Source organism: Arvicola amphibius, chromosome 4, assembly GCF_903992535.2.
Source record: "Arvicola amphibius chromosome 4, mArvAmp1.2, whole genome shotgun sequence".
NCBI lineage: Eukaryota > Metazoa > Chordata > Mammalia > Rodentia > Cricetidae > Arvicola > Arvicola amphibius.
The window spans coordinates 13,798,380-13,819,287 of NC_052050.1; the positions used below are offsets into that span (position 1 = coordinate 13,798,380).

General features: G+C 50.3%; 1 protein-coding gene across 1 annotated transcript in view; it reads left to right on the top strand.

Moving 5' to 3' along the window:
- Positions 1 to 9,846, top strand: part of Cacng4 (calcium voltage-gated channel auxiliary subunit gamma 4) — a 59,694-nt gene extending 49,848 nt beyond the window's left edge. The window contains exons 2-4 of the mRNA XM_038328583.1: positions 2,019 to 2,102; positions 7,835 to 7,975; positions 9,308 to 9,846. Coding sequence (XP_038184511.1) covers positions 2,019 to 2,102; positions 7,835 to 7,975; positions 9,308 to 9,846 — 764 coding nt within the window. The remainder of the gene's footprint in view (positions 1 to 2,018; positions 2,103 to 7,834; positions 7,976 to 9,307) is intronic.
- The last annotated feature ends 11,062 nt before the right edge of the window (positions 9,847 to 20,908 follow it).

Genomic DNA, 20,908 nt, shown 5'->3' on the forward strand with positions numbered 1-20,908 from the left:
TCTCCAGCCCCTGCTCTTATTATTTCTTACAAGGGCATACGAAACTACAGTAATTCAAAATTAAGATTTTTTTTTTTTAAATAGAGACTGGGGTCGAGGAGTAGAATAAATGTTTTGTATGAGCAAGGACTTGGGGCCAACTTCCAGCACCCCTTCAAACTGGAGGAGAACCCTACCTGTTAGTGTGTGCGTGGGAGGACAAGGGAAGACAGACCACAGACCTGAGAAGTCAGCCGCAGAATTGTAGCTCTGAAAAGCTTTTCTTCTCCCAGCCTCTTATTATTTGACTTGTTCCAACAAGCAGGTGTGACTTGGTGATTTCTTTAGATTCAGGAAGTGGCAAAAAATAAAATAAAATAAGGGAAAGAGAAGTGTTGGGGGAGGGTGGTGGCAGCGCTTGGCAGTGCTGCTCCCTCCAGAAAGGGCCAGTTCTTTCTGTCTATGTCTCTATGGAGACATTTTTTTAATCTGGTAGCAGGTCCTAGGAATGAAGTGGAGGCTGTTACTGGCCCACAGAGCCCCTACCAGTCTCCCAACCCCCAGATGTCCTGGGACCAACCTCTTCTGGTGGTCTGTCCCTTCCTTCCCCAATCCCTGCGTCTGTTCACAGACGCAATCACGCAGGGACACATGAAGCAAAAGACAGGTGACTCTGGGGCCAGCAGCAGCAAATCTCCCTGGGTCATTCCCTTTGCCGGTATTGTCTCACATAGTTCCCAGAGCCTTGGAGGTGAGAACTGAGGTGATTGCCACTGTGTGGGTGGGGAAATGCGAGGTTAACTGTGATCCCGCAGAAAACACTGTGAAAGTACATCCCACCTAAGATGTCGCCTCTGAGATCCTTAGTCTGTCCCCTGCACCTCGGATCTGGGGTCCCGGGCAACAGGGCCACAGCAGTACACACAGGTCTTTGGAGCAGCAGCTCCAAAGAGGGACAGAGGGACAACAGAGGGACAGCTTGGTATTGGCGAGCTGGCCAGCAGCTCATTTCTTAGCCAGGTAGGAAAATGGCGTGCTCCCGGCTCAGCAGGGAGACCTTAGTTGGACGCAGGGGAAGACAGATGCGCCTCTGGCACACACCCAGCCAGCCTCCAGAACCACTCCCACCCACTGTGAGGTCGGGCTGGGCAGCTAGAGGCCAGCAGGACGCTTGGCAGCAGCTGCGAGAAAGGCACAGGCTACAGCTGGAAATAGACCAGCTCTGACCAGTTACGGCGGGAGGGAGGGACGGGGGTGGGGGGGCACGGGCGGGGGGGGGGGGAGTAGCTCAGCTAGAGTCAGTCAGTCGGCTGACTAGGCAGAGGAGTTGGCAGGCAGGCATGAAGTGACTTGACTCCTCCCCCCGCCATGTGACTTCCCTCTCTGCTGGTGTGTTTAGTGGTGGGCATTCCCCCACTACAGGACAGCAGAGGATTAGGAGAAAATGGATGGAAGATTCTGGACGTGAGAACTGCCTGTCCTCCCACAGTTACTGAACAAACCAGGAATCCTGCTCTTCCAGCCTTTTAGCCCTTCTGGAAGTTTCTTGGCTCTCTACCATCAATCAGATTGATTGAGGGGGTGGAGTCTCGAGTCCATCCTAGTATTGGTATAAGGAATTTGTACCATACTGAAAAAGTACTACCCGACCTTTGCCTTTATGAGTCTTGCTGTGCCTGAAAGGTCCTCTGCCCATTCGTCAGGAACAAATTCGTGGTCATCTTTCAAGCTGCAGTTCTAGAATCCCCTTAGGTCTGGGGATGTCACCTGCAGTTTGGAACCTTTTTGTCTGGACACTGATTACTGGTGTGTCATTTCGTTCTTGATGATGACTAGTCTTAAGCATAAGTGATATGGTTGTGATTGTGGGTCATCTCAGTGTGTATCTGTGTCCCCACAGGGCACTAAGCAGTGGGGACTCCAGCTCCGACTTCTCTTCCCTCTGCCCCTGTGACCCACCCAAAGCTTCCATGTCTGGAATGAACGGTGTGTGAACCCACAGGACACTCACGGCATGTGTTTGCCCTTGTTTCTTCCAGGCATCTATAAAGGACACTGCTTCAGGATCAACCACTTCCCAGAGGACAACGATTACGACCATGACAGCTCAGAGTACCTCCTCCGTGAGTGCCAAGTACCCCAGCTGCTTTGTATCAGGAGGGGAGAGGAAGGGAGGGGCTAGAGAGGTGAGCCCTGTGAACTCAGCCCCAGTTCTTTACCCTGGGGAAGTCCTGAGCTCAGAGGGTGGGGTTGAGCCTAGGAGTGCCCTGAGTGTGGGCGGGTACAGGTCAAGGCCCCAGACCCAGTGAAGCTGCAGCAGTGGGGTGCAGCTTCAAGGGACCGCTGGTGGAGCAACTGAAGTTAAAGAGAACTTCCACTGGAGATGTAGCTCAATTGGCAGAGTGCTTGCCTAGCCCATACAGAGCTCTGGGCTCCATCCCCAGCACCGTTAAAACCCAGCTTGGTGACAGTACTCAGGAGGTGAGGAGGATCAGGAATTTGAGATCATCCTCTCAAATTCTATGCTATGTAGTAAGTTTGGGACCAGGCTGGGTTATATGAGCCCGTCTCCAGTTTTTTGTTTTTGTTTTTTAAATAGGGTTAGAGAGATGGCTCAGTGGTTGAGCGCTGACTGCTCTTCCAGAGAGCCCAGATTCCATTCCCTGCATCCCCAGGCAGCTCACACCTGTCTGTAACTCCAATTTCAGGGCATCTGACACCTTCACACCAATGAACATAAAATAAAGTTAAAATTGAGAGAGAGGGGGGAGGGAGGGAAAGAAAAGCTCTGAGCCCAGTGTGATTGTTCACACCAATAATACCAGCGCTCGAGAGGCAGAGGCAGGAGGATCAGGAGACCAAGGTCCTCCTCTGCTGTGTAGTGAATCTGAGGCCAGCCTGAGCCTTGTGAATCCCAGTCTTGAAAAAGTTCTGCCCAGACCACAGCTTCCTGGGGGATGGAACATCAGAAGCACACTATGTAGGGATTAACTCACCAGCCAAGACAGCTTCCTGGGGTCTTGAATCCCAGAGTTGGTGATGGAGACTGCAGGGTGTCCCAGAGTTGGTGATGGAGGCTGCAGGGTACCCCCTGACAGGTGTCCCTGAGTCCCTTAGACCCTGACTAATACAGCCAATGACTCTGCCTATGGGCTGCCCCTAAGCCCTTGCTCCCATCTGGTCATGTGGCTGAGTGTTGCCTCCCAAGTGCTATCCACAGCCCATGCTGGACTCCAGAGGCAAAACCGCCCCTGCTCCTGCAATCTACCCAGAGTTCATCTGTGGGCCTCTGAACACCCCCTCTCCAGAAGGCAGGAAGCCGCAGCCAGAAGGGCTAGAAGTGGATGCTAGAATTTCTGTATCCCTCCTCCTTCCCCATCAGCCAAAAGACACAAAGAGCTGCTCCTCGCAGCTCCCCTGGGGCTGGGGCCCAGCCTCACACATGGAGAATCGATACCAGTGTGTCCTCAGAGAGAGCACAATTCACTGTGCACCTGATTATGGGTCTTTTTTTTCCCCTACAAGAAAGGATTTGGATTATGAGTCATCTGATGAAACAGAACAGTGTGCAGTTCCCATGGAGCCAAGGCCATGCCAGGCTGCTCTAGCCAGGCCCAGAACCTGAAATAATATCCACCTCCCGTATCTTCTCCTCTGTCGCCCTCCTGCCCTCTGATTCCACATATTAGGGACCCCCACTCGACCAGGTAGGTGGGATCCCCTTAGAGTGGCCATTGATCACCGTGAAGGTTGCTCAGTGTGCAACACAAGGATTGCAAGTTGCATAAATTATGGTGTGAATGACATCCCTCCAGTTCTGCGAGGCAGAGCACGTGAAAGGGAGCTGGAAGGACAGGGTTGAGTGGCAAGAGCTGTGACCTTTAGGGAAGAATGTGGCAGCTTCTTCGTTTTGCAGCTTGGCAGTGAGAAGCCTTGGGAATAACTCCAAACAGTGGCACTGTCCTCCAAAAGCCAGAGTTGGGAGCCTTGTGGTTTAGTCCACATAGTCAGCCTCCTGAGGTCCAGGATGGGACAGAGAAGGACAGAGTTAGGGTCTGGAGTCACACAAGCCATGTGACCAGAAGCTTTGGCCCTGATGCTACAGGTCTTCCTGCCAGCAGTGTCCCCTGGGTACCCAGAGGACTGGGAGTGCCTCAGAGGGATAGTATCAGTGTGACAGTTGTCTCTCCCACAAAGGACGTGTTCTCAAATGTATCAGATCCCCAAGGAAACCTGCTGGTTTGTAACAAGCCCAGAGGTACCCAGGGAAAGATGACAGATGGCCCCCAGGCCTGCAGGCTTTGGCTATTGGTGAGTTTGGGGGCAGAGGTAAGTTCTTAATAAGCTAGTGTGTGCCCGTTCGGTGGCTGTGGAGATAGGGACACTTGGCCCTGAAAACTGATTTCCACATTCCCTCAGAACACAGGGCAACCTGGAGCCAGCTGCATATGCAACTCTGAGGCCTGTGAAGGTCGTAGTCTCTGTAGCCACGGGGCCTGTGGCTCCCAGGCTACCCTGATTCTGTGTTCAACCTTCTGGTCTCTGTCCAGACTGTTATCTCCAAACTGTAGAGAAGCCAGGAGAGTGGTCTCTGGGGGCTCATATGATGATCTCACTTATTTCTTCATTCATTTGACAGAAGGTGTGACTCTATTGTGTGCCTGTCACCATTCCGAGCAAGTGGGTACAGTGGCATAGAAATAGCTCTGCCCTCCAGGTGCTGTTCTGGTGGCAGAGAACAGTAGTTTGGGGAACCTGGAAGGTTCTGTGGCAAGGGAAAGCCCCTGAAACAGCAGCAGCCCAGTAGGCCCAGAGGCTAGGTGGCTCTCACTCTACCTTAGAAAAATTCAAGAATCAAGCCAACCCTGACACTCAAGTTCCTAAGCCTCCCAGAGAAGCATGCATTTTGAGTTGCATTATTGTCGCTGGATTTCTGGGTGCACACTCATAGCTTGGGATTTGGGGGTGTCACCACCTCACACCCTGTATAGTCTCTATCTTGGGTGTGTCTTGTCCCCACGGTCCAGTCCCTGCCTGTCTTGCCCCAGGCCTGGCACCTCCCTCCTAGGTTTCCAGGATTTTCAGTTAGATGAGGGGATGTCTGTGCCAAGCCACAGCACAGGTGTCGAGACAGCTCTGAGTCCACAGTGAAGCCTAGAGTAAGTTATAAGATAGTGTCCATCCCATCCGTCCTCCAGACAGACAAACATCATCCCCGTCCATCCTCCAGACAGACATATCATCCGCATAGCTTGATGTGGTCACGTGGTGTGGCTGGCTCTAGCCTCTCATCCCTCAGACACATGTTCAACAAGGCACTCAAGCATACAAGTCTAGTGGCAAGGGACAGGTGGTTGCAGAACTCACCTGGATGGAGGACTCTGAGGCACAGGCCTCCAGTGTCTTTGAAGGAACTGGAGCACCCTTCTCTCTGGGCCACCTGACTGGTCTTCAGAAGGCAGGACAGGGTCTTGACCTGAGTCTGGCCGTCTCAGCTCAGAGGCATGTTTTCGAAGCACACCGGAAGCCGCCTCCCAGAGCCTGTGAGTGCAGAAAAGCTAAGAGGAGTGGGGGAGGAAGCGCTGGAGAGAGGAGTCTCATTTAATGCCCCCACACAATCCCTTCTCTGTGGAACAAGGGCTCACACTGTGTCACACAGAAAGGAGACAAACACTGCCTTCAGAGGCTGCAAGGCCCCAAGCCAGTCAGCTGGCTCAGGAGGGGCACCTACCCGCACTTCCTGACTCACGGTCCTCCGCTGGCGCCACCAAGGCCCACACAACTGAATTTCTCTAGAGCTGGGAGGACACAGAGAATGAGCTCTGAGCGTCCCCCACGTCTTTGTCCTCTTCCTCTGACCCACTTGCCATCCACCCAGATGCTCAGGGTGGAGACCAGAAGCCTGCCATGGGCTACGGTGGGCGTTCACTTCCGAAAGGGCTGTAGCAAACCGTCATGAACCGTGCGGCTGAAGGCAGCAGAGATTGACTCCTGGGTGACAACAGGAAGTCAAATAGGGGACACACTGTCAGGCCCCTGCCCCTCTACATGCTCAGGGAGTGAGACTCTTCCCTTGACGCTTCTGCAGTGTGGAAGCATTAGAATTTCTTTTTTTTAAAATATTTATTTATTTATTATGTATACAATATTCTGTGTGTATGCCTGCAGGCCAGAAGAGGGCACCAGACCCCTTTAAAGATGGTTGTGAGCCACCATGTGGTTGCTGGGAATTGAACTCAGGACCTTGGGAAGAGCAGGCAATGCTCTTAACCTCTGAGCCATCTCTCCAGCCCGCATTAGAATTTCTTGACCATGTCACTGCCCTCTGACTTCATCCTCAAAGCCTTCCCCACTGTCTTAGAAAGATGCTTATCCATGAACTCAGGCACAACTTTCAGGACGGTCTCATCTTAAGGGTCCTAAGGTCTCTAAACACATATGTAATACCTTTTCCCACAGGAAGCCACATCCACAAGGAGAGGGCACAGTCAACCCTTCCAGCATGGTATCACCACTGTGGCTAAGTCATAAAAAGTGAACTCAGGTGATCATGGAAGTTCCCTGCCCCCCCCCCACCTTGCTGGTCAAGGGTAGAACAAGGATTCAGACTTGGTTCTGTTGACCAGCGTGGGAGACCCCGTCTCACCGCGTCCTGCTGCCTCTTCCGTGACTCGCGCGTGTTGTGAAGTTGTCCTTCTTCATCTGTAGACACGGTAGTGATTTGCTGAACAGAACTAGTCACTTAGGAAGTATTTGCGGCAGCCGGCCCTGTGCTGATCTCCTCACAGAGACAAAACCAACCACAGCACAGTGGCCCCCGCTAATTCACGGTCTAAATTTGTGAGATTTCAGTCCTTATTCATGGTTTTGATTTGTGGAATTTTAGCCAACAGTAATTTAAACTTATGAAATGGAAAATGCCAGAAATAAAGAGCCCATAGGTTCTTCAAGTAATTTTTATTACAGTGTAGTGTTGCGGTGGTTCTGTTAGGCACCATCATTCACTTTCTATATTTGATTTGTCAATAATTAAATTTTATCATGGTAGGTTGGCAAGATGGCTCCAGGTAGAGGTGTTTGCTATGTGTGCAAGCCTGGTGACCTGAATTCAAACGCAGAACCCACCTAAAGACAGAAGGAGAGAACTGAGTCCCCAGAGTTGCCCTCTGACCCCCACACATGGGCTGTGGCCTGTGCATGCATACACAATAATAATAAATGAAAATGTAAACATGTTGATTTTATCATGAGTATGTAGGTATAGGAAACACAGGGTCCTTCTCCGATTTGGTATTTGGAATGTGCCACCTTAAGAGATGAGTAGACACTGAGTTACTAAAAACATGTTTCATGAGTGGGGAAAGTGAGTTTTTGAAGAGTGGAGGAATTTGTCTAAGAACACACAGCATGTCACAGAGCAGGATAGACACCCAATCCCATTCAGTATGCTAAAAACCTGTTCTGCTGACGGTTGATCCAAGCTGGCTCTTGGGCATGTTATTTCCCAGCCTTCTAATGCAGCTATGGTACGTTCAGGGGAGAACTCAGTGGGCTGTGAGCTGTCGCATATATGTCCACGCCATTTAGAACATTAGTGACTGTTACTGTGGCCTCCCCAGTGCCAGTGAGGGAGACTCCAGTCCCTCTCATCTGAAAGCAATGTGAGAAAGAGGCCCAGTGACCTGCAGGCAGGTCTGACTGCTGGTCACTTGGCTTCTAGAAGAGTCAACGGCCAACCTAGGGCCATCGTTTGCCTGGGTCCAGCAGCAGGACCCCTGGGAGAAACACCCGTGGCCATGGCAGAGAGGATGGCTGAACTCACTGCCCTCTCTGTTTTGTTCCTACCCTGGCCTAGGCATCGTGCGAGCCTCCAGCGTCTTTCCTATCCTCAGCACCATCCTGCTCCTTCTTGGAGGGCTCTGCATCGGCGCTGGGAGGATCTACAGCCGCAAGAATAATATTGTCCTCAGTGCAGGCATCCTCTTTGTGGCTGCAGGTAAGTCGGGCTACCCCTATGGGATCAGAGCTACGGCCGTAGTGGTGTGCCTGAGCGTGTGGTCTTCACTGCCAGGAGTGTGCGTCGTCCTGGTAGGAGGGCAGACTGAAGTCAGGGCATGGTTAACTTTAAGAGGACAGGTGTGTAAGACTGAGGCAAGGGATGGGGTGCAACTGCTTAATGGGCTTTCCTTTGGAGGAGATGACGGTCTTACAAACGGGGTTTCACCCACTGTGAAGGGCTGCACACATTGTAAGTACACTAAATGCCCCTGGACCGTGTCCTTCAGAAAGGTTCATTGGATAGTATGTGAATTTCACCTCAGCTCAGAAAGGTGGGTGTGCAAAGTACAACCAAGGTACTAGGTTCTGGCTGCTTTCCAAACCTATAAGAGGGTTGGGAGCTGGCCAAGTTGGATCGTCGGGAAAGAACATGGAGACTCCTGGGATGCCATGTAAAGCCAGGGCGAGGGACTGGAATAGGAAGGACAGAATAACATCCATTTACTTAGCGTAGGATTGTGTTGGCTGTTACAGGCTAGTTAGGGATGAATTGGGGAGTTAGTGGGCTATAGGTAAATGCTACGTTACTCTGAGGGACATGGTCATCCCAGATTCCAGGTGCAGCTGAGAAGTGTAGAACTTACGTCTCACAAACACCCACGGGTGAGTGGACTTATCTGGCTGTGGTGGGGCAAAAGAACCAGGAGTTCTGACTGGGAAAGACAGCTCCGTGGTTTAAGAGCACTGGCTGTACTTGCAGAGTGAAGTACAGTTCCCAGCATGCGTGGTGGCTCACAGGCATCTGTAACTCCCCTTCCGGAGGATCTGATGCCCTCTTCTGGCCTTTGCAGGCAGGCACGTGGTGTGTGCAAAACACCAATGCACATACACAGAAAATAATTTTTTTTAATGGGGATGAGGAATTCAAAGCCAGCCTCGGCTACCTAAGGGAGGTCTGAGCCAGCCTGGATTGCACGAGACCCAATCAAAAGGAAAGAGAGGAAGGAAAAAGGAAGGAGGGAGGGAAGAAAAGAGTGTAAAAAGAAGAAAAATTAGTTACCAAGCCAGGTATCGTGGTGCATGCCTGTAATCCCAGCACTTGGGAGGTGAAGAATTAATTAGAAGTTCAAGGTCTTCCTTGGTTACTTAAGTTCAGGACAAGCCTGGGCTACATTAGTCTCTTTCTCAAAAAAATAAAAAATGAATTACCATAATAAATAAATATCATGGAGAAGACTGGCCACCATCCCACCTTCAGGGGCCTGTTCTCTGACCTGTCATTACTGCTGTGAGTCTGACCTCTAGTCTCTCCTGCCTGCTTCCCTTTCAGGCCTCAGTAATATCATTGGCATCATCGTCTACATCTCCAGCAACACAGGAGACCCCAGTGACAAACGTGACGAAGACAAGAAGAACCATTACAACTACGGCTGGTCTTTTTACTTTGGAGCCCTGTCGTTTATTGTGGCGGAGACCGTGGGTGTCCTGGCTGTAAACATTTACATTGAGAAAAATAAAGAGTTGAGGTTTAAAACCAAGCGGGAATTCCTTAAGCCCTCCTCCTCCTCACCGTACGCCAGGATGCCGAGCTACAGGTACCGGCGACGGCGGTCCAGGTCCAGCTCACGATCCACCGAGGCCTCGCCTTCCAGGGATGCATCTCCCGTGGGCCTGAAGATCACCGGGGCCATTCCCATGGGTGAGCTGTCCATGTACACGCTCTCCAGGGAGCCCCTCAAAGTAACCACAGCTGCCAGTTACACCCCGGACCAGGATGCTGGCTTCCTTCAGATGCACGACTTCTTCCAACAGGACCTAAAGGAGGGTTTCCACGTCAGCATGCTGAACCGGCGGACGACTCCCGTGTGACCTGCCCACCTGTCTCAGCACCGGCCTCCCCCAGAGCGGCTGTTTGTGTGACACGCAACAGGGTGACCCTTAAGATTATAGACAGTGAACTGGAGCCGAGGGCAGCTCTCCCTGGCTTCCAGAAGATGCCATTAGTTGGCTTAGAGTGAAGAAAGCCTAGATACCAGAATCAGGTAGAAACTGAAGGCTAACTTTCTCCCACAACAGGGTGTATTGCTGCCCTCCGGGTCTCTGAAATTTCCCAGGAGGCCCAAGAATTTTCCAGAAGCTACATCGGCCTGCCTCTTGGAAACCAGGAAACATGCCCGAAGAAGATGTCAGCCCCCCTCTCCTTCCCTGGGCGCTGGGCCACAGGAAGGCTTCTTCCAGAACTGGGACCACTGAGCCCCCATCAGCTACTTCCCACCCAGATATTCCTGTGTCCTGGAGCCTGAAATGAGCCGAGGCTTGTTCCATTTCCCTCTGTGTCTCCCTCTCTCGCTTCTGTCCAGCGGCCTGGTGGAGCCTGTGGTTGAAAATGTCATCCGTCCTAAAGAGAAAGCTCTGTGGCTAACTGGTGCTTCAGCCTTGAGCTGTCCTGCGGCCGGCTTCACTCCACCTCAGGAGACCGGGAATCTGGGGTAAAGGCAGAGGCTCTGCCAGCTTTCCTGCCTGCTTCTGGAAGTTTCTCCCGAGCTCGGAATAGGCAAGACCTACTCACTAAACTTGGAGATCTGGAGGGTTCCATGGGTCCGAGGAAAGGTAGGCATGTAGCCTCTTGCTGTGTCTCTCCCCACTTGCTTGAGGAACCACTCTGACCCCTGATGGGAGGTGGTATTCCACGACAGATGTATAAACTTCGGTATGAGAAAGGGGATCCTGAGGATGAGCAGAGACGAAGAAGAACAAAGAAAGAGCATCCGTTTCCAGGTGATTCTGAATCATGACACACTAAAACAACAGCAGATCAAGCTGCAGGGAACAACTCCTCATCCTAAAAAGTAGCAATGGCATCGCCCCCAACTGCTGTCATTATAATTTATTCCGCCGACACCTGAAGGACTCTGTGGACATTTGACTCCAGGGGCCATCCTGGGCTTTCTAACTTTGCCTGAATCTAAGGATGAGTTCTGTGTTTTACAGTTTGTCCAACCATTCCCCCTTTCCCTCTTGAGGTGAGCAAAAACCATGTGAGCTGTGTCCAGATTAGAGAGAACTCTCCAGGAAGTGGAACTCACCCCCTTTTCTATAACACACGTGCTTTCTAAGGATCAATTGTTTCTTACTTTTTGAGACTTCTTAATCCAATCTTGAACAGTCATCTGTGACCCCGGTAACTGTCTCACTTAGAAGTGACAAGCCAATTCTTACCTCAGTCACCTGCTCATAGAGCCCCCTAGGCTGACACCGAGTTCAGGCCCACGTCCATTTGTCCTTCCCTGCCTGCCCTCCATTGCCCCTACCACTCCGAAGGGAGACATCCCATGTAATAGCTGCAGCCGACTGCCCAGGAGCTGGGGAGCTGAGATATGAGCGTGCTATGTATTTGCTCACAACCATCCCTTGTTGTCCAGGTGGGCTCTTCAGCATGTGTCAAAGACTGCACAGCAGTGAGCACCAGTGTCAAGGTGTGTGGCCTGTCCCTGTGCAGGCCCTGTCCCCAGCCACCTCCCCAGCTACCCTCACTTCCCTACCCACCTTCCCTCTACCACCACTGTAGCATCTCTTGAGGCTGAAGGAAGCCCCGACCCCCAGAGAGACCCAGGATCTGTCTCATGTCTCTTCTGGACATAGAGAAGCCTATAGTGACTTCCACACAAGCTACCTTCCCACCTGTGGTCCCAGGAGTTTCCACGAGTCCACATAAGAATGCTATGTTCCGATGAATCCTACCTCTTGTTCAGTCCCAGGCAGAGTATACAGGCCCACTCCAGGGACCAAGAAAGAGCTAGAAGGAAAGGGAAGAAGGGATGGTGTGAGGGAAGGGGGCTAGAGCACAGGGAGAAAAACCTCAACTGCTCCAGCCCCCACAGCCTTTCTCCCACTGACTGTTGGCCTCAGTCTGGGGACTCTGGTCACACCAGCTTGCTCTCCCTATGGGACAAGGGGAGTGGAGCTGGGCCCCACTGCTCACAGGCTCAGATCTGGCTCCCTCTCTGAAGGGACATGAGGCCTAAGCTCATCTTCCCACCCTTCCTCATTCCTGCCCCCTCCCCTGTGTGTCTCACCAGTTAAGCCCCTGTGATCCTGTATCCACCAATGGTTTGCAGTTGTTAGTTCTGTCTCTCTTTTTTTTAATTAAATAAAAACATTTTTAAAACGTTCTACTTTTGATATGGTAGGTGGGTGGGGGTACTCCCTTGGGGTCCTTATGGGTGTCTAGTATCCCAGGGGTAGGAATTGTGTGGGATATCCACGAGAAGGAGGGTGGCAGGGTGGGGCAGACACCATGTGCACAAGACCGGCTTCTCTGGCTTGACTCTGAGGACCAGGCCAGGCTGTAACCTCTGGAGAAGGTACCACTAAGATGCCTTTCCACCGATAAGCTGGGAGCACAGGAGAGGGACTAGATAAGAAAGGGAGAGAAAGGGCCAGAGCTACCCATCCATCCAAGCTGTACTTGGCAGATTGCACAGGCCCAGCAACAGCTGTTATGGGTCTCCAGTTTCTCCCTTTTGCAGCCTTTGCTGGATATCAGAGGTGTAATGAAAGATCTTCGGTGACTCCCCTTATTCTACCCACCCTATGGGGACCTTCCCACCTCACGCCACTATCCCTGTCTTGTAGGACTGCGATCTGGAATTTTCCCAAGGGTGATGGGCTCGCATGGTCTCTGGTCTCTCAGAAACCAAACTCTCTGCCTCCTTCGAAGGCCTCTTACAGCCTGATCCCAGGGAAGGGCACTAAGCTAGGAAGCCGAGAACTGTTGGCCCAATACGTCTGCCTTCTCCCAGCCTGTCTGAACTCTGCATTGTATTTCTTAACATGTCCCCGGGTATGCTGAGCCACCAGGACAGCCTGGAGAGCTCAGGTTTTTGCCGGGTCCCACCAGTGACCATGCTGTGCACCTGCTGTGCCCCTAGCCTGGAGCCAGTTCTGCCTGGAGTTAACGCCCATGTCTACTGGTTATTCTTAGCCTTGAGGAAACCCTGGTTCAGCAGAAGCTGTCCAGCCATCCTGAGCAGACTCTCGTGCCAGGCTGCATTTAGGGACTTGCCACCACTTCCTGCAGTCACATGGTCGCGTGTTTAGTTCAGCTAAAATTGCTGCCCCCCATAACTTGCAGAGCTAGGTCTATTAGAACCAACACAGAAATCAATGTATTCCCTAATGCAATAAGCTCCAGGACTGGACGTAGGAGATGGCTCAGTTAGTAAAGCAGTTGCTTTGCAAGCGTGAGGACCTGAGTTCAATTCCCAGAGCCCACAAAACAAAACACACACACACACAAAGAAACTCAAGCCTAAGGTGATGGGCACTGACAATCCCAGTATTCAGAAGGCAGAGAAAGGAGAATCTCTGGTGCTCTCTCTGGCCGATCAGATGACCTCCAAGGTCTATGAGAGACCATGCCTCAAAGGAGAAAGACAGAGTTCCTGCGGATGGTCTCCATATATATGTGCACACATGTGAATACCTCCCTCACACGTCTATTTATATTAAAAAAGTAAACATTCATAGCCTAGCCATAGGCCAGCTCAGTAGCCACCATTCTAGCCTTCACTGCGTTATTTAAGAGTAGGCCAACTATATGCTCAGCAGCCCCAAGTGTAAATGCTGAAGACGAAAGACCTTCATTTCTCATGTTAAGTGCACCTAGTGGAGTGTGAGGCAGCCCTGGTCTATGCTTTCAATGCAGGCACTTAGAGGCCCAGGCTGTGGAGGTTCCGCTGTGGCAAGTGGAAGATGAGCGCGGATGATTTTTGGTTTTATTGGACCAGGAAGTTGTGACCGGCTGTCCACACACCATAGGCTGGAACTCAATCATATCTGTGCATCCAAGAGAAAGATAAGTAGGTGTCTTACTGAGGGCTATTGCTGTGAATAGGCGCCATGATCACAGCAACTCTTTTTTTCCTTTTCTATTTTTTTCTTTTTCTTTTAGTTTTTGGTTTTTGGAGACAGGATTTCTCTACGTAGTCCTGGCTGTCCTGGAATTCACTCTAAACCAGGCTGGCCTCAGACTCGGAGATCCGCCTGCCTCTGCCTCCTGACTGCTGGGATTAAAGGCGTGTACCACCACTGCCTGGCACTCTTACAAGGAAAACATTTATTTGGGGCTTGCCTACAGTTTCAGAGGTGCAGTCCATTGTCAGGGTGGGAAGCATGGCAGCAGGCAGACAGACACGGTGCTAGAGAGGTGACCGAGAGTTCTGCATCTGGATCAGCAGGCGGCAAGAAGAGAAAGTGACACTGGGCTTGGCTTGAGCTTCTGAAACCTCAGAGCTCAGTCCCAGTGACAAGCTTCCTCCATTAAGGCCACACCTCTAATAATGCCAGTCTCCGTGAGTCTACGGGGACCATTTTCATTCAAACCACTACAGTAGGAATATAATCTGTAGAGGAGAAAAGAGTTTGGGGGGCAGCTGACGAGTCTCAGGACCTGCTGGACAATTTTGGTACCTCTCTCTTCTGCCCTCCTACTCCCAAACTTTCTGAGGCGTGTTCACCTAAAAGTAAAATCTTTGTGACAGTCCCAACCCCCATGTGTCCTGAGCCCCTCCTTGGGATCCTACATGGCATCTGGGCTCATTGCTCCAGATGTCCTTTGTATAAAATGGGCCTGTGTCACTCTCTCTTCCCAACTGAGGAATAGGTTTGAGCTCATGCCATTATTACCCAAGAGCACAACACCATTCAACACATGACCAGCAGGCCTGGCCTGGCCTCATCCCATCTGCTCATCATAGAAGAAACAAGTTCAAAGGTGGAGAATGTGTGAATGAAATAAAGGAAGGCACCCTTTTCAATTTCTTAACCATTAAAAGGAGACACATCACCTGCCCAATGGGAGAAGAGATTTTGCACTGTAGGGGACACTTGCCAATGTCTGGAGACATTTCTTCTTGAAGTGGGTGTAGTTGTGTCTTCTGGGAGCCACCAAGGAAGGTTCTAAATCTTGTACAGCACCCAGAATTAGCCTCTCAGCCCTCAGAATGGTCTGTTTCAAACATCAGTAAACTCAAGGCCAAGTGCCCCCACGCAAGCCTGACTTCAGGGCAGAAATCCAAGGCACAGAAAGAGGTGGTCATTTGTGCAAGATCACACAGCAGCTTTGGGGTACGTGTGTCTAGACCATGAACATAAAACACTTTTTTATCTGGGCAGTGGTGGATGCCTTTAATTCCAGCACTCTAGAGGCAGAGGCTGGTGGATCTCTGTGAGTCCAAGGCCAACCTGGTCTACAAAGTAAGATCCAGAACAGCCAGGACTGTTACACAGAGTAAACCCTGTCAAAAAAAAAAAAAAACCAACAGCCAAAAAAATATTATTCTCCATGTCCCTTTTTTCTGCCATGTTAGGATTTCTGCATCATTATTGACCCACACATTTCCAAAATAGAAATTGGAGGTTGAGGAAGGACATGGGAAAATGGCCCACTGGGGGTGAAAGATGGGGCGCCTCCTTGAAGTCTTTGTCCCTGGATTTGGGGAACAGAATGTTAGGAGAACTGAACAAGCCCCAAAGCATGGCCCAGTGTGACATATGGGCACACAGCATGGTGGTGTCTTCTTCCTCAGCCCACATCCAGCAGCTGCAGTGATGTGGCCAAGGGCCAGGAAAGAACCCAATAAAACTTCAGTTCCTCCTGCCTTCCTCCTAGGGCAGCCACATTGAGCAGCCAGCCTATCACAGCTCCGTCCCCACCATCCAAGGAAGAGGTTGCCATGAGATCTTTGAGAGAATGAATTAGATTTTTAAATAAGGAAATGCTTTAAAACGCCCAGTTTAAACACTTCATCTGAGGGTCTAGAGAGACGGCTCAATGGTTAAGAGCATATACTACTGTTGTTGAAGACCTGAGTTCAGTTCCCAGCAACCACGTCAGAGAGTTCACAACCTGTAATTCCAGCTCCAGGGGATCGGACGCCTCTGGTCTCTGCAAGCTCCTGCTCTCACGAACACATACCCACACACAGACACAAACATCTACACATAGTTAATAAACCAAATAGATTTTTTAAAGACTGCATTTGAATGCTCAAGAGTGTTCACTGAGGGAGCTGAAGAGATGGCTCAGCTGTTAAGAGCACTGCTGGTCTTCCAGAGGAACTGGGTTCAAATCCCAGCAAGCTCATGGCAGTTCACAGCTGTCTGTGGCTCCATTTCCAGGGACCAACACTCTCACACAGACACGTTCAGGCAAAACACCAATGCATTAAAATAATAATAAATAAATGAAAAAACAAATATCTATAAATGAATAGATAGAGTGTTCGCTGACAACTCTCAAGGAGTTTCCAATGTTTGAATGTTCTAGAACAGCTCTCGAGGGGGACAGTCTGAAGACCAGACCTGCCCATGCATACTGCTCATAGTATGCCTGCATCCTGTTGAGTCCTCCTGTGGCCAGTTCCACTAACATCCACTTCCTAGATCTTTCATGTTCCCCGGACTTTTGGGTAGTAGTGCTTAGGTACTTGTAGGCCCTATCCTGCAACTTCTGTTACCCCCTGGGGAAATGTCTGGCTTCATAAAGCTCATACACAGGACTGAAAAAACCCAGCAGTGCCAGAAGCCTAGCTGTACCAATAGACTACCTTTGCCAATGGCTCACCGAAGTGGAGCCGCTGGAGCGGGTTTCATGGAAGGGAGAAGAGCCCAGAATAAGCCCCTTGACTTCAGGTCCCTGCTGCAGGTACCAGATACCACACCTTGCTGCCCAACTCCCAAGATGAGAGGTGTGAAGTAGGGAGGGGGGGGAGGCTTAGAGTCCAGAGGGCAGATGGAGAAGATACTCTCGGTAGAGATATTTTTAAACTTGCAGCTTTCAACAAAACTGCAGAAGCAACCTCAGAAGCTGAAGCCTGCAGTCCAGGAGAGTTGCCACCATGTGCTTATGCCTGCAAGGGAGGGGTTTGTCCTTCTTGGCCTTTGTCCCCTGGTAAGCATTCTAGGGGACAAGCTCCTGTGGCACACCCAGAACCTACAAATAAAACTGCAACAGCCAAGTCCCTCTAAAAAACAATAAAACACTTACATCTTCAAAATTCTATGGTCAATACCTTTATCTTTAAAATGTAAAAAAGTTATAAGGGATTGTCCATCAACAGACCTGAGTTTTTGGAACCCCAAACCCAACTGTTGTGAGCTGCCATGTGGATGCTGGGAACTGAACCCAGGTCATCTGGGAGAGCAGCCAGTTCTCTGAACAGCTGAGCCATCATCTCTCCAGTCCCAGTTAAAATAATCTTAGTCGATCCCTCACAGACATACTCAGAGGCCAGCCTAATCTAGACGATTCCTCACAGGCATGCCTAGAGGCTGACCTATTCTAGATGATGCTTCACAGACATGCCCAGAGGCTGACCTATTCTAGATGATCGTCAGAGACATGCTAGAGGCTTGACTCCCAGGGAATTATAGATCCTAAAATGCTTCTTCCCACCAGACTACACTCTTGCCCATCCTCAGCCATACCAAAATGCATTTCCTGCTAGTCCATCAACTAATAGAACTTTGGGGGAAATCACTCCAAACCTAGGAGCATTAAACAGCCATTAAATATGGGCGGAGGCCTGGCAAGATGGCTCAGTGGCTAAAGGCATTTGCCACCAAGCCTGAGTGATAGCCTGACTTCAGTCCCTGGGATTTTTGTATCAAGCAGGGAACCAACTCCCAGAAGCTGTACTCTGACTTCCACACATGTACATGTACATGCACACACATGTGCGTGTTTTCACACATGTACACGTACACATACACACACAGGTACACACACACACACATACACACGCGCGCTCATGTTATGTGCACCCGTTAAATATGCTCAAGAGTTCTCAGTTCAGTTCAACAGGGCCAGGGCCTCCTGGTCCCTCTGCTGCACAACCTAGAGCCTCTACTGGAAGGCTCTATGGTTGAATCTAGAATCACTTGGAGACTCTTGCTCAAAGGTCTGATGTCGGAAGCAGCATATTGAATGCCTTTCTTCATGCCTAGAAAACCCCTCAGGACAGCATCTGGACCCAAGAACAGGTGTCCTGAGGCAAGAAAGAAAAGTGGAAGTCTCAGAAGATGGAAACCCTTTTCTGGGCTTATGTAAAAAGAAGAATATTCCAGGACCCTGCTGTAGTGCTAGCGATGCCCCTCCCATCCTCTATTTCCACTGTGCTCTCCAGAACTCCCCAGATCTTCAAGCCTCTTCACCAAGTCTCTTTCCCCCTGCCTGGAGATGTGATTCCACAGCCTTCTGTAAAGACCTGCTCCCCAGGCCTCTCTGAAGAAAGCTACACACCCTGGAAAAGCCCCTTCCCAGGTTCCCAGGATAGCACCCTTGACTGCCCAGTCCCAGGGGTATGTGATGTGAAAAGGGATAACTGGGGATGTGTAGGTTTTGTAGAACATTAGTTTAAGATGTGTTGCGTTTATTTATGCTGTGGAATATTTGTTGAATGGTGCAAAAATGTGCTGCATCTTTTTACGCTGCATTTATTTAACTCTCTAAAGCTGTGCTACTTTGCCTGCCTAAAACACCTGATTGGTCTAATAAAGAGCTGAATGGCCAATAGCTGGGCAGGGGAGAAAAACAGGTGGGGCTGCCAGGCAGAGAGAATAAATAGAAGGAAAAATATGGGCTCAGAAGAAGGGAAGAGTGAGAAAAGAAGGAGAGAGGATGCCAGGGGCCACCCAGGCACAGAGTCAGCCATGGAGTAAGAAGGAAAAGAAGCTATATAGAATAAAGAGAGGTAAAAAGCTCAGAGACAAAACATAGTTAAAGAGAAATGGGATAATATATGTTAGAAAAGCTGGCTGGAAACAAGTCAAGCTATGGCCAGGCACTCATACGTAAGAATAAGTTTCTGTGTATTTATTTGGGAGCTGGGTGGCAGACTCCCAAAAGTTAAAAAAACAAAAACAAAACAAAAAAGCCCAGCTACACGTAGGGTCTGAAAGGATGCTGGGACAGATATGCCTGAGATATGTAACTTCCAACAAAACTGGCCAGATGATCTTAGGAGCAGAAATCTGGAAAGAGAGGGTCATGAACTCCCAGACTCAGAGTTACAAGAAGAGGCCGAGGCAGACAGCCATGAACAAACCACCAGAAATTCTTTCCTGTCAATGCCATCCCCTAACAGCCTCTCCACTACACCTGCATGTGTAGCAACGATGGTGCCTCTGCCAGCAGGCTCCTCTATGCCCCAATCCCTGCCCCCACCACAGGAGTGAGGACCAGTGTCAGAGAGAAAAGTCACTCTCTCGACTCCCTGGCCTCACAGCTCTCTGGCCCTCTCGCCTCTGTGGATACATGTACGTACATATAAATAAATAATCAAGTAAATCATTTTTTTAAATGTTAAAGATGTTGAGGCCAGGAGGCTGCCCTGGATTACCCATGTGACCCCAGTGTTTCACGGAAGTCCCTGTAAAGGAAAGAGAGGAGCAGAAGGCCCGGAAGTGGAGAACAGAGCGATGGGATTGCTGGCTTTGAAGATGGAAGGGGCCGTGAGGCAGAGGTGGCCCTCAGAGGGTGGAGACGTATGGAGTGTTTGTTTTCTTCCCCCAGGGCCTCGGGAGTAACACAGACCGGTGGACATCTTCCTTTCAGCCCGGCAAAGCAGCTGGACTGTGAAATATGAAACGTAGAGTATTGAACCACTGAGCGTATGACAGTTTGCTCCCAGAGCAACCGAAAATTAATACAGGGTTCCTGGACATGCCTCAGCACCTCTGCCTCCCGGCAATCGTTCTTGAAGCCCTATCTAAGCTGTCACCCCATCCTCACAACAGCTGTGTTGGCTTCCTAGTTCCTTGGACCCCTCCCTATACTCCTAGGCTTGGCCGGATCTCCTGCGTCACCAAGGAAACAGGAGGCTTCAGAAGGTAACAGCGCCAGTCTCTCTGCCACCTGCACACTGCTCCATCCCATAATCCTCTTCTCCCCTGCCTAGGCAGAGGATGGAGTCAGCCTTCCCCTCCCCCATCTAATGTCAGCCCTCCCATCTGATCCGATAGCTCATGCCCCCTCCTCTTGAATCTTTCTTTCTAGATTTCTTTTTTAAACCTCTTTATTAATTATTAGTATCACTGTGTGTATGTGATGGGAGTCACATACCACAGCACGTATGTGGAGGTCAGAGGACAGCTTTGTGGTGTCAGATCTTGTCTTTCATCTTTATGTGGGCTCTGGGACTTGAACTCAGGTTGTCGGGCTTGGAGGCAAGCACTTTGACCCACTGTGCCACCTCACTGGCCCTTGACCTTCCTTTCTAAGCTAACATGTCACAGGAATGATCTATGCTAGCTGTCTATCCTCCCTTACCTGGCATCTATTCCTCAGCTATAATCATAAATTATTGTCTGTGGCATTGCTTTATTGCCTGTCAGTTGTTAAAAGCAATGGGCACTTTTTGGCCGGGGCCTTTGTCACACCTCATCTTATTGGCTGCTGCCTTCTAGAAATCCTAGGCTTCTACACCTTAAACTCAAAACTGGTAACACTCAGGGAATTGGAATCTGCCTAGTCAGGATTTCCTCCGATTGGAGCAAAAGACCCGCCAGCCCATTGACAACAGTGAGTTTGAGTTCTTGCCAATTCAAGCACTTCCCTGCACATTTGGAAGATCTGATTTGATCTTGCACCCTTTCCTCCTTCCTGAGCCTTTTATGATAACAGTGAGCCGGGTCTAGCCTCATGGATGAGAATAATGCACATGACAGAGCAGCAAGCAGGGAGACTCCTGGGTGCATGGTTTCCTGGGTGAAAATGGTCACACTACTAACCAGATTGCCTAGACTGGAACTGGCCCATGGAGGTGCACTACCAAATGAAGTCAGTGCCTTTGAGGCTCTTGATTACAGCAACACAGACAGACTAGCCCGAGGAGCATAAACTCTGAACCTGCAGCCTACTTTCTCCTTA